Source organism: Pseudonaja textilis, chromosome 2 (genome assembly GCF_049901715.1).
Source record: "Pseudonaja textilis isolate UNSWEBS1 chromosome 2, rPseTex1.2, whole genome shotgun sequence".
Classification (NCBI taxonomy): domain Eukaryota; kingdom Metazoa; phylum Chordata; class Lepidosauria; order Squamata; family Elapidae; genus Pseudonaja; species Pseudonaja textilis.
This window is the reverse complement of record NC_141991.1, coordinates 194,626,248-194,646,343: the sequence shown is the minus strand read 5'-3', so window position 1 is coordinate 194,646,343 and position 20,096 is coordinate 194,626,248. Positions and strand designations below refer to the sequence as shown.

Below are 20,096 nucleotides of genomic sequence, written 5' to 3'. Positions count from 1 at the left end.
AAATTCTAGGAAGACAAGAAAATATCAAATGAATTTATTCCCACAATATCAGAACTTGAGATATAGTTGTTAAAGATAAATGTAGCACGGTAGTCCTTGTTCAACCTAGTCATATACTGTATACTGTTGCCAATCAACAGTAACAAAGCAACTATAGTAATAATGATAAAATAAAGGTGTGAACACACATTTCAGAAAGAAAACATACATACATAAACAGTCTGACATAAATGGTCATAAATCTTTAATAGTAAAAAATAAAGCATTACCTCAGATATTTCAAATCTTAATTGGAAATCAGTCATGTTTTTCAAAGGTTCTGTTTTTGCTGTGTTTTTTCGGAAGCTACTAGCTCTACTCAGTGAGCCCAAAGGTGCTTCAAAAAATGGTAGGTCTTCCAAAGGACTACTTGGAGCATCATAAAATTCATCCTCAGATTCTAATAAACAGTTCAAGGTAAAATAATAATTATTAAAACATGCTGCCATTTTGACTTATTCATGTTATAAAGAAAACCCAATAATTGAATCTAACATAGACGGACTTTAGATTTATGAGATTCTATTTAGATATTTGTTTTTATTATTTGGCTCAAGCTGCAAGACCTACCATCCATATCCTAATACAAAAGGCACATGAAGTAGTAATTCTGAGACTATTTTTGAATATTGGAATAAAACTGAAATTATAGTGCTTTTACATAAAAAATTAATCTTGTTTGTTCATTGCTACTGATTAGCAAGTGGAAGTCATAAAACACTGCTGACCTACAGGGATCACCCAGGCATACAGATTTATTTTCTGAACATTTCTAGTCTCTGCATAAATAATACATATTAGCCCTACAGCAAAAAAAAAACTGCATGAAAACATTTATATAAAATAATGAAATTCTGGTACATACATACATGCATGCATACATACATACCTACCTACCTACCTACATACATATCCATTAAACTATTTTATTTTGTGGTAGCCAGTGTCATACAACATGCAGAAAGTAACAAGTCAAGAGTGAAGAGAAACACAATTCTAACTAAATCTAGTTTGCACCAACACAAATTATTATACATGTATCTTCATGACTTTTTTTCATATAGATTTATTTATTGCCTTTTTGTATTAAACTTCTCACTGCTTTCTTTTTCATTAGCTACATCTAGTTATAACCTTTGAAAGGAAACTACAGCCACCTATCTCCACAACCCCCATCTCAAACACACCAACAACAGCCAAGCCTCCTATAACTGACCCCAACCCATTAGGTTCACAATCTCTGGTGATTACAGAAAAAGAAGTGCAAGATCTATTTCACAGATAAAAGCCAGGAAAAGCACTAGGGCCAGACAAGATAACACCTTGCTTAAAAGTCTGTGCTGACTAATTGGCCTCCACCAGAATCTTCAATAAATCACTAGAGATGTGCTATGTTCCTTCTTGCTTCAAACACTCTACTATCATCCCAGTGCAAAAGAAGCTCTCCGTCAGGGAACTGAATGACTACAGACGAATTGCTCTAACATCAGTGGTTATGAAAACCTTTGAAAGGCTAGTGCTGTCCCGCCTAAAAACCATCACGGCTCTGCTGTTAGATCCCATGTAGTTTGCATACCGAGCAAATAGATCAATAGATGATGCTGTTAATATGGCTCTGCACTACTTGAATCTCCATATACCTATGCAAGGGTCCTCTTTGTAGACTTCAGTTCAGCATTCAATACGATAATTCCAAACATTCTTCTAACTAAACTAGCTAGCGGTACCTAACACACTTGTAAGTGGATCATAAGCTTCAAACAGACAGGAAGCAGCAGGTGAAGCTAGGCAGAATCACATCTGATACCTGTACAATTAACACAGGGCCCCCGCAAGGCTGTGTGCTTTCTCCATTTCTCTTCTCCCTATATACCAATGACTACATCTCAAACGATCCATTTGTTGAAATACTGAAGTTTGCAGATGATACAACAATGATTGGGCTCATTTGAGACAATGACGAATCCACTTAAGACAGGAGGTTGTACAACTTGTCTCGTGGTGTGACCAGAACAATCTGGGACTGAACACACTCAAAACTGTAGAAAACCTCCCATACTAGATTTTAGGAGAAACCCTCCCATACTACCACCTTTTACAATACTAAACAACACAGTACAAACAGTAGAATCCTTCAAATTTCTAGGTTCTATTATATCACATGGACACTAACATCAAAAATGTCATCAAAAAAGCACAACAAAGAATGTTCTTTCTGTGCCAACTCAGAAAGCTCAAACTGCCCAAGCAGCTGCTGATATAGTTCTACAGGGAATTATTGAGTCTGTCAACTGCACCTCTATAACTATCTGGTTTGGTTCTACAAACCAACAGGACAGACACAGACTCCAGAGAGTAATTAGGACTGCAGAAAAAAACAATTACTACCAACGTGCCTTCAATCGAGGACCTGTATACTGCACGAGTCAAAAAGAGAGCTGTGAAAATATTTACAGACCCCTCACATCCTGGATATAAACTGTTTCAACTCTTACTCTCAAAACGACACTATAGAGCACTGCACACCAGAACAAGTAGACACAAGGACAGTTTTTTCTGAATGCCATCATTGCTAAACAAATAATTCCCTCAACACTGCCCAACTATTTACAAAGTCTGAATTACTATTCATCTTCTCATCACTCCTTATCACCCATCCCCTCCCACTTGTGGCTGTATGACTGTAACTTTGTCGCTTGTATCCTTACGATTTATATTTATTGTTTCCTAGTATGATTTGATTGCTTATTGTACCCTATGATAGGGGTAGGGAAACTTGGCTCTTCTATCACTTATGGACTTCAACTCCCAGAATTCCAGAGTGAGCCATAAAAGGTTCCCCATCCCTGGCGTACTGGTGGGGGAAATCAATTTTTTACTTGAATGGGACTGTTTAATATACAAATGTAGGACAAATGTATATATAATATACATACATTCTATTCTATCTTTCCCCTTCCTCTCAATCCACTCATTCTTTTTTCATATGCTTTGTTTTTCAATCTGATCCTATTCATTGATCACCATTTAAAAAACAATTCATTCTGCAGCCATTCATTCTTGACCTTACTTCTTGTTTTAACACACACTTAAGTACCAATTTCCAATGCAGTCAGCATACTATTATGATTGATCTATCCTTGCCAATTCTCACTTCCATATAAAAAAGCAAAGAGAAACATGCTCTTATCACAGCTATTTCCCATTCTTCTGATAAGCATTAATTCCTTGCAATAGATCTCATTACCCAGTATTTTTTCTAACATTTACATTTTATAAGTAAACATTACTAGATTAAATAAACATGAAATGAACATTTACCACTTGATCCAGCTATTGAAAGAGGTTCTAAAAATGGAATTACTAAGGTCGACATTTGAGGTGTTGTTATCAGAGAAGATGTTTGAAGCTGCAATACAAAAGCAAAATGTAATCTTCTTTAGTTCAAGAATATATTACTCCCTTGGCTAATATAAACATTTACTTCATTTTTTGGTTGTTCAAAGTCATTAAATTATAACACCAATAATAATGATAAATTTCAAAATATCAACATACAACAGCTAATTAGAATGAGACAAGACTTACAAATCTCCTCTTTTTAAGAAAGTATATGATGCTAACAATAAAGCCAACCAGGCAGTAAATATAATGAAAGATAACAAAACAAAACAACATAGTAGTTGCTGTTGCTGTAATGGGGCAGCATTATTGTTCAACACTTTAAAAACAATTACTTAAATATATCTTCTATCTGGTCATAGATATTAAGAATAGATGGAAGTGCTTCAGGTACAGTGAGTAGGAAAATCTGTATAGAAGGTAGGCCTTCAGATTCTCCTAATCTTAGATGACCTGGCTGCTCTGAAACAAACCAAGAAACAAACTAAACCCAACACTGTTTTTCAAAGTAGAAATTGCATACTTCCATAGCATGTAAATATGATTTAGAATGTATTATGTACCAGATGAATTTGTCAATGTTTCATAAAATTATCCATATAGTAGGAAGGCAGTCATTGGGTTATGACAGTAATTGGAACCAACCAAACTTTCTCTTTCTAAGTGAGGCATTTCTTTTTTTTTTTTTTAATAAACTTTATTAGTTTTACTTTTTAAAAAATCAACGACAACACAGCTACAAAGTATATACAACAAAAAGATTTAACAAGTCTTGGCATGGGCCAAGAGGGAAAGAGAGGAAAGCTTGAGAGAGGAAAGAGGGAAAGGAAGGGAAGGGGGGAAAGTGGGGATAACAGAAGTAGAGAAAACATTTATAATAAAACCATATTTTTGTGACTGTCTGTAAGGTCTTTTCTTCTTCCAGAGTATCATCGGCAGTGCTTTTCTTTATCTCTGCCTCTGGAGGCCTCGGCCTTAATTTTCTTAGAGGTGATCTATCTTTGATTAAGCCAAATGTACAAAGGATTCCAATTGCTATAATAGGTTGAAGATTCTTTATTTTTTAATGCTTGTGTTAGTTTGTCCATTTCGGCGCATTGTAAGATTTTCTGAATAACCATAAGATCAGTGGGGATAGAGGGTAGTTTCCAGCACTGGGCAAATGCCAGTCTGGCAGCATGTTAAGATGTGGATTGTAATATACTTTGACTTTTTGGATATTTGTTTATCAAAAATTCCTAGAAGGAAGGACTCTGGTTTGTACTCAATTTGTTCCATGGTTATTTCCTCTAGCCAGTGCCTAATTTTTTGCCAATACTTCTGGGTTTCCTTGCATGACCACCACATGTGAAAGAAGGTACCTTCTATGTGTTGACATTTCCAACACTTGGGGCTCGTGTTGGGGTGCATCTTCGCCAATCTCGAAGGGGTTAAGTGAGGCATTTCTAAAGTGCAGTGTCACAATGTAGCATTTAAGTGATGCAATGCAGACAGTCCTAGTTGCCATTAACAGAAGACCCTGGCTTGGTCCCTCCAGTAAAGTAAGAGACTGCTTCTTCTTCAACTCCCCACATCCACTTATCTAGTCCTCATCTCTGCCCTTTTGGCTACCCTACACTTTGCTGCCTCTGAAACCCTGTGCTCTGCTGGCTCTACCACCTTACATTCCACTGGCCCTGCAACTTTGCACTCTGTTCGTCCTGCCACTGTCAAAAATAATTAAGTATACATTAAGCAAGGTGATAGAGCAGGGCCCATGGAGCACCAGGTGGCAGAGCTCCAGAATACTAGGCAACCAAAACGGCAGAGATTTGGGGGGGGAGAGATGGGGGATGGTGGGAGCAGCCACGCAGTTGCAGTTATAGCAAGCTGTCAAACATCTGATTTTTGATTATGTGACTGCACAAACAGCCATAACTTCATGGACCAGATATTAACTACCATTTGTTCAGTGCAGCCATAACTCCAAATTGTTTCTAAACAAACGAACTTTAAACAAGGGTTACCTACAATCCAATAGTCCAAATGTAATTTGTCTACTACCATAGCCAAATCTGGTCGCTTGCCTATTTGCCAAAATTAATGGCAAGTACCTGAAAAATCCAAGTTAAATCCAGATCCAAAAGCATCTGTACACACCAAATCTGAAGCTTCTGAGTAAGCTCTAATAAAAATAAACTCCTGGATCTCAATTGACTATCCAGCCTTTTATAAATTAGGTTTTGATTTGTTTGCCCCTTACTACTCAAAGGCTAACTTGAGATTAATATAATAAAGTTTTTTGGCTGTGATTGAAAGACAGCTGGAAATTCCTACTCATTCAGTCCACAGTCCACATGATAATATGAATTTATCAGAATAAAAATAAACCATGTGCCCTCAAGTTTCTTTGTCACATCATGGACCTAATTTTAATGCTCCTATGCTGAGTTCTTGAAACTACAAGAATTTACCTTACTGCAATTTACATAGCTATGACATGGAGGATTGGTAAGAAGATCACTATCATGACAAATTCACACAGCAGCAAGTGAGAAGTTGAAACAATATCTAAAAACTTGTAATTTTTCCTAATTGCTATTCCCTGAAAATCTACTTTTCTATGCTGGCAAATTATCAACAGATAAAAAAGAAAATAAAGGCATTAACTAAATATTTGCTTATATGACTTCTGCTAATTATTTCCTTTGTGCAAAATAAGGAAATATCACATCGATCAAATACTTCACTGTGATTAAATTGCCCAAGAATCTTTTGTACTATCAATGAACATTTAAACTTGCCTTGGAAGGTTGTAGAGCAGCTGTGGAGTCAGATGAATTTTTTGGTTTTGGAATGCTGTCAATAAGTTCCAGAATAGATTTTAATTTCTCATCTGAGATATTAAAAGAAAGTAATGGCAGCTCACCATACATTTTGTACCTAAAAAATAACCATTAGAAAAATAAATCCAGCCAGGATTTGTGCAGTTTACAATCAAAACAAATAAAAATAACAACAAAAGCATCATTTTAAAAACAAGAGAAATAAAAGCATATAAAAACTACCATAAAATACACACAACTCACAGCCCATAAACCCATTTATCAAAACAATCAGTATAGCCACTGCACCAGCTCCACCACATTTCCCTGACCCATATCTATTGGCAAAACCATATCTTCAGCGTCTTATCCAGCTTTACCATAAACTTGGGATATAAATGATAGTTCTATTAGATATGCAACTGGCTTCTTGGAATTGGAAACAAAATAAATGGGTGCTTTTCACAATTAGGATTCCACCAATATCTACACTGAGATTATTTCACATTTGTAAATACAGGTAATCCTCGACTTACAACAGTTCATTTATTGACTGCTCAAAGTTGTAACAGCGTTGAAAAAAGTGATTTATGACTGTTTACAACTGTTGCACTATCCCCCTAGTCACATGATCAAAATTCAGGTGCTTGGCAACTGACTCATATTTTTGACAGTTGCAGTGTCCCTGGGTCATGTGATCACCTTTTGTGACTTTCTGACAAGCAGAGTCAATGGGAAGCCACATTAATTCAAAACCATGGTACTAACAGCTACAGTGATTCACTTAACAATTCTGGCAAGAAAGGTTATAAAATGGGGCAAACTCACTTAACAACAGTCCTGCTTTAATTTTAGGCTCAATTGTGGTCATAAGTTGAGGACTACCTGTAATCATGAGCACTAGAGTGAATTCAGCAGCTGATACTAAGTTAATGAAAAGAAAAACTGTATGCCATTTTAGGTAACCCCAAGTAGTGAAAACGTAGCAAATGCATTATATATGCATACCTCTTTATAAGCTAACAACACAACAGGATATTAAATAGAATTGATATACTACAAACTGAACATTTTAAATACTAGATAGTCACTTTCAAATAATCTCTGTTATGAAAGAAACAAATTAAATATATTTCTGTCTCAACTCAAAACGTTGCCCATGCAATTTCTAGATTATCCAGCACTCATGGTTTTTACCACGATACAGTGGTCCTAAATATAAACTAAAGTGCTGTATTACTAGTCTATAGCCGTGAATGGCGAACTTATGGCACGCTTGCTGGAAGTTGCACACAGACCCATCTTTCTAGGCATGCCAGCCATCGCCCATTGCAGCCAGCTGGTCTTTGCATGCATGCACCAGGAAGCTGAGCTTCCAGTTTCTGGCACAGGCATGAGCGTTGGTCAGTTGGTCTGCGTGCACGCATGCGCGCCAGAAACTAGACAATGAATGAATTGCATACATCATCCCAAAGCAAGAAATAAATTTGACCAAAACAGAGCACTAAATAAGCCACAGCCATAGCTTTTATAGGACCATAGTTTGATCTCAATACAGGTAGTCCTCAACTTACAATAGTTTGTTTAGTGACTGTTCAAAGTTACAATGGCAGTGAAAAAAGTGACTTATGACTGTTTTTCAAATTTACGACTGTTGCAGCATCCTCAATTTAGGGTGTGTCAAACTTCAGCTTTCAATTCCAAACATAAGGGCTGCTCAAAAGTTGTGACATTCCTTGGGAATTGTAAAGATATTTTGGTTATTTTAATATAATTTAGATGTGCTTGGTAAAGCAACTACATAAATATAATAACTTTTTAACATGTTGTTTGTTTCATTACCCATGGTCACATGAAAAAATTTGGATGCTTGGTAACTGGTTCATATTTATGAAGGTTGCAGAATCCTGGGGTCAGGTGATCATCTTTTGTGACATTCTGACAAGCAAAGTCAATGGGGAAGCCAAATTCACATAATAACTATGTTTTTAAATAACTATCATGACTCACTTAACAGATGTGGCAAGAAAAGTCATTAAATGGGGCAAAATTCACTTGGTAAATGTCTCATTTAGCAACAGAAATTTTGGGCTCAGTTGTGGTCATAAATCAAGGGGTATCTGAAGATGATTTATCTCACAATAAAATTACTATAAAATAGCTACCCCTGGGTAAACTAAAAATCTAATCTAGGTCTAATTCCAAGTTTTGATTGCTGGGTTCAATATTCTGCTATTTTTTGGTATTTAAGTGGTCAGTTTAAAAGTATGTCTATTAGATTTACTGGTAGAAGGTCAACAGATATGGAAGAAATATATAATCATAGTCTCCATCAAATGAACAATACTTTTAGTAAGAGTAGTATGAGTAATAAAAAATAGTTATAATTGTTGTAGTTATACTTGGGCATTCTTGCATCTGTTACAACCATTGCTCTGTTCAGTTCCATTTTCACATCTAGAGGTTGCAAGATATGTTGAGATGAGGATTGTAACCTACGAGCCTCCTCCCAGTTTTCATCTAGAAATGAAAAAAATACTTATTGTAAGAAACTTTGAAAAACAATTATATCACAGTACAATAGATGCTTCTCAAGGGTTTTTCATCAATTTTAAAAAGCTTGGCTATATCAATGTTGATGCTAATTTAAAGCTACAAAGAGCAACTTTACACTAGTTTTAGTGGCATCTTTATTGTGGTAAACCCAATAGGTAGAAGTAGATGAATGATAAGGTTTGTTTGAGCTTTTAAAAGTCAAGGTGACTAGTTTCCCTTATTTCCCACTTGCTCTGGAATGGTCCTGTGTTTCCTATGAACTAGCTTAGTGGGTAGAGTGCCTTTGCTGCAACTCTCATACTGTAGGTAAACCATGCCCAATAGACTCTGTCCCTTCTCGGTATCCTAAACTGCCGGGGTGAGCCTTGGTAAGCTGACTTGCTTTTTTGTTGTTGTTTTACCAGAGCTCCAGGTCTAGCTTCTTGATGTACTGTCCAATGTTTCCTATTTCTCCAGTTTGTATTCTAATAATGGAGGAGATTCAGCTCAGATTCCTGCTGCATTCTAAAAGTATTAAGTGCTTCTATCTGCACCACCTTCCTTGGCTTCTATGATTATCTTGGATTTCAGAGGGGCCCTGTTATGAGTATAACCTAGTGGTAGTCTTACTACATGGTGTTGCTGCTATTGGTTTCAATGTCAATCCTGCTGCTTGCCTTCTTTGCTATGCTTCAGGCCTTAGAGGATATCCATACTTTGATTCCACTTGAAGTAGGAGAATAATGTCTGATTTTTTGCTACCAAGAGAGTCAGCATCCACATAAAGCTCGTCTGCGGAAGGAAGCATGAAGTGCTCCAAAATCTCCTGCTAGATGGCTGTGTTGATCCTGGACTTAATGAAGCACACCGGACCAACACCAGCGGATGACATGGCTCCCCAAATCAACACAGATTGTGAAAACTTCACACTGGACTTCAAGCATCTTGCAGTGTGTGCCTCTCCATTCTTCCTCCAGACTCTGGGTCCTTGGTTTCCAAATGAGATGCAAAAGTTGCTCTCATCAGAAAAGAGGACTTTGGACCACTGAGCAACAGACCAGTTCTGTTTTTCTTTAGCCCAGGTAAGACGCTTCTGACATTTGTTGTTGAGGAGTGGCTTGACAAGAGGAATACGACATTTGAAGCCCATGTCCAGGATCCATCTGTGTGTGGTGGCTCTTGATGCACTGACTCCAGCCTCAGTCCGCTCCTTGTGAAAGTCCCCAATACTTTTGAATGGCCTTTTCCTGACAATCCTCTCCAGGCTGCGGTCATCCCTGCTGCTTTTACACCTTTTTCTTCCACACTTTTCCCTTCCCTTCCACATAACTTTCTATTAATGTACTTTGATACAGCACTTTGGGAACATCCAACTACTTTTGCAATTACCTTTTGAGGCTTTCTCTCCTTATGGAGGGTGTCAATGATGGTTTTCTGCACAACTGTCAGGTTAGCAGTCTTTCCCATGATTGTGAGTCCTACTGAACCAGACTGAGAGACCATTTAAAGGCTCAGGAACCCTTTGTAGGTGTTATAGCTTAATTAGCTGATTAGAATGGGACACTTTGAGCCTAGAATATTGAACCTTTTCACAATATTGTAATTTTCTGAAATTGTGGATTTGGGGTTTTCATGAGCTGTAAGCCATAATCATTTTAATTATGACAAATCACAGCTTGAATTGTCTTGCTTTGCATGTAATGAGTCTATCTCCTATATTAGTTTCACCTTTTAAGTTGCATTACTGAAATAAATGAACTTTTGCACGACATTCTAATTTTTCACCTGTATGCCCAACTATATAACATACTCTTATTACAGAGCAGTTTGGCAGAGAGAGCTGGGACTAATGGTTTCTCTTTTGTCAGGTTTCTCTGTAGCAGGTTATTAATGCTGGTTCTTCCAATTTTAAAACCATGCTCATCTTCTTCCAATTCAGTTTTCCTCGATACTTATTCAGCATAGAAGTTAAATAATGGAAGAATATACAGTCTTTTCTCACTCTTTGCCAGTCTGTTTTTCTGTGTACTGTTTGAACTATGCCTTCCTAATCTGAAAATAAGTTTTGCATAGAGACAGTGAAATGTTCTGAGATTCCCATATTTCTAAGCATGTTCTACAGTCTTAATATGATGGACACAATCAGTGACCTAATATTATGAACTAACCTAAATGAAGTTGACTCTTATTTTGTGAAGAGAAAACCATGTTTAGCTGAGCCTTAATGAGATGATTCTCATTAAGCGATAACTTGATGAATAGAATCCATAGGGAAGGGAAAATTTACCTAGTATGTTAAAGAAGGGTATTCCACATTATTCCTTAAAAATCAACAAAATTTAATACTTACAATGTCTGCTATAAAGTAGCTGTATGCTACTGAGTTGAATGTCAAACCTATCATAAGCTCTTGACATAATATCTTCTAGAGCACTTTCGCCAACTTTGATATCTGACAAGGTAGACCGACATTTACTACTCATCTTTAAAAAAAACAACAATAGAAATAGTCAATACATACTCCAAGAAGAGATTACAAATAAAGAGAAGGACTCTGTACAAATCAATCAGGGAACACTCCTGAACTATCCTGCATACTGCATTGTTTAATACATAGAGCAAAATCAGGAATGCTACCCTCTCCATCTCATCTTGCACTTCTTGCTTCCTTCAGCATTTCTCATTCTATTAAAGTTTTGTCCCTCACTCAAGCCCAAAGTGACTTAGTTGCTGTTTTTTTTATACAGGTTAAGGTCTATTAGCCTGGCAAATTGGACTGAATCCTTGGCCAAAGGTTTTCCATTTCTATAATACTGAACTTTTGAAAATATCTAAATTGCCCACTACAGTTAAGCCTTCAAATTATATCATCACATGGACATTTTCAAACCTGTGGAAATTAACATACATTATTTAACTGAATTATAAAATATTCTCTGTGTGTGTGTTAAAATATCTTTTAAATCAAATTTGATTCCTGGTTAATTCAAGACAGATCCATTTTCATGGCAACTGTATGGAAATGGTTTGTCACTGCATTCTACATTCTGCCCTCTGTCCCCACGTCTAGGTTATTGCCATATTCCCAAATCTTCCAACCAGGCATTACTCAGACTAAACATGGGCCTGAAATGAATTCTGTTATGCTCAGATAAAGTCAGCCAATGGTTATAAAATAAATAACAAAGACATAGAATATAAGAATTTTTTTTAATATTTGAAGGGGTTACCTTTAAATGACCTAGATCCAAAAGTAGCTTATTTGATGTAGCTTCGTAAAATCCATTTTGTGGAACAATGACATAGGAAGACATAAGATTTATTTTTAAATCTAAGACCTTCTGGGTTTCTATAACATACACTAATCCTAGACAAAAAAGTCAAAAAATTGCATTAGTAACCGTTTCTTGAGCTAGATTCTGCTCCTCACACTATGATAGCTGTTACAGTGTGAATTCAGTGTGCGCACATGTGTGTAAAAATATAGTTTACCTGTAGCTGTCTTGTCACGAAATTCTTCCAATTTTGTTAGGGTTGCTGAAGTTATTTGCTCTAAATGAACATCACTTGGGGGTCGGAAGAAATCAACTAAACTATTCACAGTCATCTGATAAGTATATAAAAGAACAGTCATGTATATTCTTAATGTAAAATGTGGGTCTTTTTAAAACTTGATTTGTAGAATAAGCATTTTCTACTTACAGCATCATATATTATTTCCAAAGGCTGTGACTCTATTATTAGTCTCTGATTGCAATTCTCATCTAAGGGATTGGTTTCAAACATTATCGTGAAGAGTGATGCATTGTGCTGTGAATGGACTGTGTGAGAGGACAACAGACAGGGTACTGTTTTTTTCTGAGCCATGCCCTGAACTTCAAATGCACTTACGCTTGATTCAAATCTGAAAAATAGAACACAAAGGATATGCATACATAAAGGTACAAATACACAAACACATTTAATATACACACCACATACACACACACACACAAACGCACAAACAAACAACATATTATATTATTCAAAAGAAGTTACTACAAAGTTTTTGCTCTATGCTCTCATAATGTAATAGTCAGAAAATTACAATGGAGAGATGAAGGATTTTGACTTTTTTGCCAATTACATATTTCTCACATCGTTGTATAGGATCAAAGGGGAAAAAAGTTTCCATGGGCATGTTTATGATGAATGACCATGGCCTAGAAATGATTTCAAATATCTCTAATGGAATTCACTAAGCTTGAATAAAAGGCAAGTTACAAATAAGTTTATTTTTTTAAAAACAACTAAATTATTTAAAATTCATTTTACATATATTCATATAATATGTAGTAAAATTATACGCAGAAGACTTACAAAGTTTCAAAGTTATATGGGAAAGGAAAGGAAGGACCCCTGCTGCACTTTACTCCCATTTGAATTATCTCTAAAAGGGTTTTGAAAGTTATGCAGAGCAAGTTATAAATGTAGCAATAAGACCTCTTTTTTGTGTAAATCCAACTTTTCTAGCAACTTTAGAGGTTACCGGAAAAGAACAGTCAAGATTTTGAATGCAATTTGACATTGGAAAAAAATAGAGCATTATAGGGATCCAATACTAGGCTTATATTCTCTAGTAACAACAAAAAGCCCATATTATGTACCGTATTTTTAGATGATGATATTATCATCATCATCACCATCATCTTCCCACCTTTTTATATACATAAAACTAGAAGTGGCACACATACCTAATATTCCTGCCTCTTAATTTTCCCCACGAGTGGGCTGGGCTGAGAAAGTGATTGGCTCAGTCACCCAGAGTTTGACACCCTTGATCTAAGGCATAGATTTTTCAATTCTTATATAGGTTGTCCTTGACTTAGAATCACAGTTGTGACAATTTTCATTGCTAAGTAAGGTAGTTGTTAAGTGAGACACATCTGATTTTATGATCAATTTTGCCATGATTGTTAAGTGAATCACTTGGTTATTAAGCAAATCTGGTTTCCCCATTGACTTTGTTTGTCAGAAGCTGGCTGAGCAGATTGCAAAGGCTGATCACATAACCCCAGGATGTTGCAACTGTTTTAAATGTATGCCTGTTGCCACATGCCTAATCATTTGACCTTCGGGATTTGGCAAAAATGGTAAGTGTGAGGACTAGTTGTAATACTTTTTTCAGTGCCATTATAACTTTGAATGATCACTAAATGTATCATTGTAAATCAAGGACTACTTGTATGTGTGGGTTTTTTGTTGTTATTATTGTTAGAGAATATAAGCCTATAATTTCTTGGGTTTTTTTCCAATGTCAAATTGCATTCAAAATCTCAACAAAACGTCAACTTTTCTGGTTGCCTCTAGAAAAGTTGGATTTACACAATAAGAGATCTTCACTTATTTGTTGCATTTATATCTTGCTTTTCTTCCAGGAGATCATGGCTGAATGGTCCCTCCTCTAAATATTTTTCATCAGAACAACAATCTGTCCAGTAGCTAATTCCCTGGTCAAAATCCAACATTAGATCTACTATGTACCATGCCATACTAACCCTCAGGTAGTTTCTTTAGACAAAGATCAAATAACAGGAATGAAACGTATTTTGCATGTCTCTTTCAAAAAAGCTACCAAAGAGCACAAAACCAGAAGGAAAATCAGATGGACAGGGCAAAGCCAATACAGAAAGATGGTCATACATGGCCACTCACCAAGGGAAAGGCTCTACATTTTAACTATATTTCTATTTACCTACTTTAAATAAATGCTTACCTTATTGCTTCAGCACCAGGTCGTTGTGCTAATGTCGTACGCAGATCAATTAATGCAAGTTTTATCAGCTCAGGTTTCTCCTTGTTTTCCCTGATTAGCACTGACATGCTTATTAATTTTACATAAAGCTTCATAGCTTCATACTATGCAAATTAACAAAAAAGAACATGAACTTAAGAACATTTTAACCAAATGTTATTAATGATTATATTTGAAATTCAGAAAATTAATCATTGTGTATGAAACTCAAAATAGGTAAACTGGACTGAAAACACAACACCAAATGTAAGAAAAATGCCTTATAATGGGATGTCTTTTCTAAGTTAATTATTCAAAAATAATTTTAAAAATTAATAATTCTAATAATTTAATTTTAAATAATTAAAAAAATTCTGAATGGTATATCACGAAAGGACAACACAAATAATCCCTCCCTTCCTCAAAGAAGATTCTCCCTTCCTCTAATTAAACTCAGTTATGTACCAATTAATATTTAATGTCTGCACCAATTAATACTTAAAGTTCTAGGAAACGGACTTTGGATAAAGTCCTACGGGCCCATAGCTTACAGTTCTCATGCATTCCATCCGAACTACGAAAGTCTGGTTCATTTACGTTCAATATGTGAGCAAGCAAGCAAACAAATTATTTAATGCTTAGGTCTATGTATTAATTTGTATTTTAGATATCATCATTCATTATAAGATAGCATTGCTTTTAAAAATCAAATGTTTTCTGATTTATCCTACGCAAATTGCACCCACCGTTTTTGGCAATGTTGGATCGACAGCGGTTTCACTATAACCAATTGCTGCATAAAGTTTATCTTTTTCTTGTGGAGTCATGAACTGTTCAATACCTGCAATATCAAATGTTACTACATTAAACAAAAAACAAGCACATTTTTCATATGGTAGCATTCTAAAACAAACATATTGCATAAGGGTTTCAATATTTTTTTTTACAATTACAGCTTTGTCAAATGCTTAAGTCTACTCCATTAGTAGAAGCAACTTTACCTTTTCTAATATCTAAAGGTACTATAAGATAATTTGGTGTTTAATCATAGTGAACGCTTACTCCAGCACTACAAAATTGTTAGATCAAAACTGCCATCTTTATACCTTTTGGTTCTTGTTTTGTTTCACTGCTTTTTCCTCCAGACCATCCCCACATCCAACTAAACCAGCCACCAGAGTCTTCATCATCTTGTTTAGCACCTGGTTTGAAAATCTTTAATCCAGCTTTAATAGCCTATTATGCAAAACAAAGCATAAATTAACATTACTAATTGTATAACATCAAATAATGCATTTATTGTATCAGTTATAAAGAAAACCTAGCAAGATGCCTGGAGAAATGCAACCCAATCTGAGCATCTCCTTGAAATGGGCAATCTGAAGGAGGAGGAGTGTTTTCATAATATAAATTCATAGTACCAAAAAATAGCAACTGCTACTTTTTAACTCCGAGCGTAAGATTAAATAACTCCCATTTTGGAGCTTCGTTCTTGAAAAGTATTATCCCAGAGTTGATAAAGAATTTAGGCAATCCTTTTCAAGTTACCCCTTACTTGCCAGAATCCAAGTTAAATATCCACAAGGGACAGATGACTTTCCAGCTCCTGCCTCAGCATACTGAACAGATTTATAACCCTGGGAATCAGAAATCCTCCCTCACCCTTCAAGATTTCATCCTTTACAAAATCCCCCTCCCCTCTTAGAAATCCAGCTCAACAAACTCTGTGGAGTATAGAAACAGGAAATCAAGGTGAGCCAGCTGGATCCATTGATCTCTTTCAGAAAATATGTACCCCCTAGCTGCAAATATTATCATCCAGATCCTGCAGTTCTTAACCACATTATCAGCAAAGGTGAAAAGTTCAGGAAGTTTTTATAATGCACAATAATTAAAAGTTCAATTAAACTTCATTAAACAGCTCTTGACAATGGCCAGGCATTTGCTTCCTCAATTCCTGATAGGATCACTGCCAATATTTCATACAAAATGCACACAGGGCTGCCAGAAACAAGTCTCCTAATCTCATTAATTCAAGAGCTGTGATCACTTCATCAAAGCTCCAAAAGACAAAGGAATGCCATGCTTTTCAACACCAATACTGCTACAATGCTCAAATGCAGCTACATAATTTATTTCTTATATCATCCACACTTTCTCAAGGACTGTAAGTGCCATATGCTAAGGGAAGGGAGTCCACAGGAGTTTGGGTTAATTAGCAGATTATTAATCATATTGAATACATAAAATACGTTCTTGTATTCTTGGTTGATCTAGTCTGACTTTCTTATATACAAATAGTCCTCAACTTACGACAATTGAACCAGAATTTCTGTTGCAAAATGAAATATTTCTTAAGTAAGCTTTGCTCTATTTTACAGTCTTTCTTGCCACAATTGTTATGTGAATCACTGTACTTATTAAGTTAGTAACATGGTTAAGTGAATCTAGCTTCCCCATTGCTTTTGTTTGTCAGAAGGTCACAAAAGGTGATTAAATGATACCAGGACACTGCAATTATCATAGATCTGAGTCAGTTGCCAAGTATCTGAATTTTGATCAGGATGGAAATGCTGCCATGTTCATAAGTGTGAAAAAAGTCATAAGTCACTTTTTTCAGCGTATTGCAACATTTTTCAGCATATTGCAACAAGTCTATTGTAATTCTGAATTGTCATTAAATGAACTGTTATAAGTCAAGGATTACCTGTATTAATTTAATAATCTTGATTATTATACTTATAATTTACATTATAAATGCTGAAATAAAGACACTACATTTTGTATAGTGTAGTTTAGAACAGTGGTCACCAACCAGCGTGCCAGGGACCACTGGTGGTCCGTAAGTTTTGGTGGTCCGCAGAGAAATGTCACCCCAACACGCCCCCCAAAACAATTAATCCAAGCTGCATGGGAATACAAGGCTGCACTGCCCACATGGCCCCTGGCAACACAAGGCTTGAGTTGCTTGAATGGGAAACAACATGGGGTAGTGAGGGGAGGGGGGAAGGATGGAGGAGGAAACTTGCCCCATTCACCCCATGTGCCTGGCCTGGCCACCAGGCTGCTTCTTTCTGCTTCTTTCTTCTGCTTTTGGCTTCACGCAAGGAAAGCAGCAAAAGTCTTTCTTTCTCTCCCCCAAACTCTGCCAGAAATGAGTCTTTGGGACCCTACTACAAGGCATCCTGCTCCAAGAGGCTGCACCGGCGCGACAAGTCTCACAAAGACTCATTTCTGGCAGAGTTTGGGGGAGAGAAAGAAAGGCTTCTGCTGCTTCTGTTGCTTTGCTTGCATGAAGCCAAAAGTCTCTCCCCCGCTCCCCAAGAACGGAGCTGGAGATGGTATCCTGCGATCCCAAATAAAGAATGATCGATCAGAAGGAAAACGGGTTGGGGAATTTTCCTGCAAACTTGTTTTGGGATTTTCCCAGGGTCTCAGGTCCATGGGATTTAAAATTATGAGTTTAGTGGTTCCTGGGGTCCAAAAGGTTGGCGACCCCTGGTTTAGAAGACATTTACCTCAAATTCTGCCTGTTGTCTTGCTAGAGTGATGTTGAATATATCTAAAGTCTTCTCTAGATCCTATAAAGAAAAGTACAATGTTACATGCAATACAAACTTATTTAAATGTATTTCTACAGAGTTTCCATCACTAAGTAATGTGGTTGTAAAGTGTAATGACATGTGATTGCATTGCATAGAGATGGCAGTATTGGTTGTTATTGTTAAGTGAGGTCCTCATGGGTCATTATGTAGCGACCTCACATGACCATAATTTCCAAGTTCCTGCCAATGACTTTGCTTGTGGGAAACTAACAGGGAATGGCTTGCTGCAAGATTTTAATCATGAGCTAGGTGCCAAGTCACAATCATGTGTCTGAAGGGATACTATAAAGGCCCAAGGCCCAAAGTCCAAGACTGGTTATAAGTCCCCTTGTTGTCCCAAAGGTGCTTTTTCAAGAGACAACAGTCTTTCCAGCAGTTCCAAGAAGGAATCACACCCATTTGCACTACTCAGGACACAGACAAACCTTCAAGTGACCTCAACAACTCTCTAAAAGAATGCAAATGACCAGTTGTCTGCAAGGAATATAAATCCTTCCATTGCCCACCATCCAGTCAGAGCTGAAGAAGCTTCTTGGATGAGAAGCGAAGCAACTTCAAAAGAAAAACAAAATAGTCCAATTGCCTCCTGAAAAAGCACCTTTGGGACAACCATGACTTGGATGTCTGAGAATCTCCATAGACAAGTCCTCTTGTTCTGCATGGTTTCAGGTTTGAGTGGTCACTGAACAAATGAACATAAATTGAAGACTGCCTGTGGTAGAACTTTTAACAACCAAAGATTCGTAATTTGCTATAGCATATCCTCTACTCCAAACCACATACTACTGTTCCAGATTTCAGTCAACCTGCAGCAAACATTTAGTGATCTTCTTAGAAAATTAAGAAAAAAATATTATATACTGCCACCGAACTATCATTTTGAGATGATAAGATTCAAATCTATTGCAGACAAACTGCAAACACAACAAGCACCCCCATCACTGCTAGCATGAATTGTATCAATAATTTTGAAGGCCTAAATCACTGAAAGGTTTAGGGTACCTATTTTTACTATCAAAAATCCCAAAATGTCAAGCAGATTTTACTTGTTTTGAAGGCCAAGAGATATCTTAATTATTGTTGAATTAAAACTGGGAGAAAGTATTTTTGTCCCTATTTCTTACCCAGGCCCCTGATATGCATATGTAGTTGGAACCTTCATGCACAATTAGTTTTGGCATTCAAATATATAGAGTAGAAGACAACTGGCAAAAGGAACCTTCCCTTGTTCAACTGAGGAAAGAACTGGAGAAAAGAAGATAGACTCCTTCCTGGAAAAGTGTTCTCTCAATCCAATTAACTGGGCAACTTCTACCCGGTGAATTATCTCTTAGTCAGAGTTTATGCCTGGGAATGGGACAGAAGTCACACTTGCCAGCATAACCAGGATGGAAAAGGGAAATTGTTTTTTTCTGCACCTCTCAGATGTATTTAGTATCATTGACCAGTGTTTATTGGTATTGCTTCTGAGAACAGAGGGTAGATGTTACCATTTTATAGTAGTTCCACCATTTTCTGAGTGGGTGACATTAACAGAATTTGAATTAGAAAGAAGTTAGTAATAGTTTTGTTGCATTAATAGTACCATACCTTCCAGACAATGGAAAGTAATTCATCCACTCTATCCTGTCATGGTCAGGCCCATTTGGAACATTTGGGATAGTAACTAACTGGCAAGTTCACAGGAGAGCTTCCAAGATGGTGAAAGGAGGCCACAAACAAAATCTTGTGAGGAACGATTGTATATTAGATATTTTTAGGCCACAAAACAGACAATTAAGAGGACAGCATTCAAATATTTGAAGTGTTATCCAAGGAAGGGGTAGACTAGACAGGGTAAGACTGACCAGAATCAATGGAAAACCATAATGAAGTAGAGATTCAGACAAGATGTCAGGAGGAACTTCCTCTCAGCCAGTGGAGATTTATAAATAAATA

The 20,096-nt window shown here is 36.5% G+C and overlaps 1 protein-coding gene across 2 annotated transcripts in view; it reads right to left on the bottom strand.

Annotated features, from left to right (window-relative positions):
* The window catches only part of VPS13A (vacuolar protein sorting 13 homolog A), a 125,825-nt gene that overhangs the window by 74,353 nt on the left and 31,376 nt on the right, over positions 1–20,096 (bottom strand). For both annotated transcript variants that reach the window (XM_026703826.2, XM_026703828.2), the window contains exons 14-25: positions 18,072–18,134; positions 15,660–15,789; positions 15,300–15,394; positions 14,536–14,678; positions 12,483–12,684; positions 12,273–12,387; positions 12,011–12,147; positions 11,131–11,263; positions 8,648–8,765; positions 6,225–6,363; positions 3,361–3,448; positions 270–439 (exon numbers count right to left, since the gene is read on the bottom strand). In XM_026703826.2, coding sequence (XP_026559611.2) covers positions 270–439; positions 3,361–3,448; positions 6,225–6,363; positions 8,648–8,765; positions 11,131–11,263; positions 12,011–12,147; positions 12,273–12,387; positions 12,483–12,684; positions 14,536–14,678; positions 15,300–15,394; positions 15,660–15,789; positions 18,072–18,134 — 1,533 coding nt within the window. The remainder of the gene's footprint in view (positions 1–269; positions 440–3,360; positions 3,449–6,224; positions 6,364–8,647; positions 8,766–11,130; positions 11,264–12,010; positions 12,148–12,272; positions 12,388–12,482; positions 12,685–14,535; positions 14,679–15,299; positions 15,395–15,659; positions 15,790–18,071; positions 18,135–20,096) is intronic.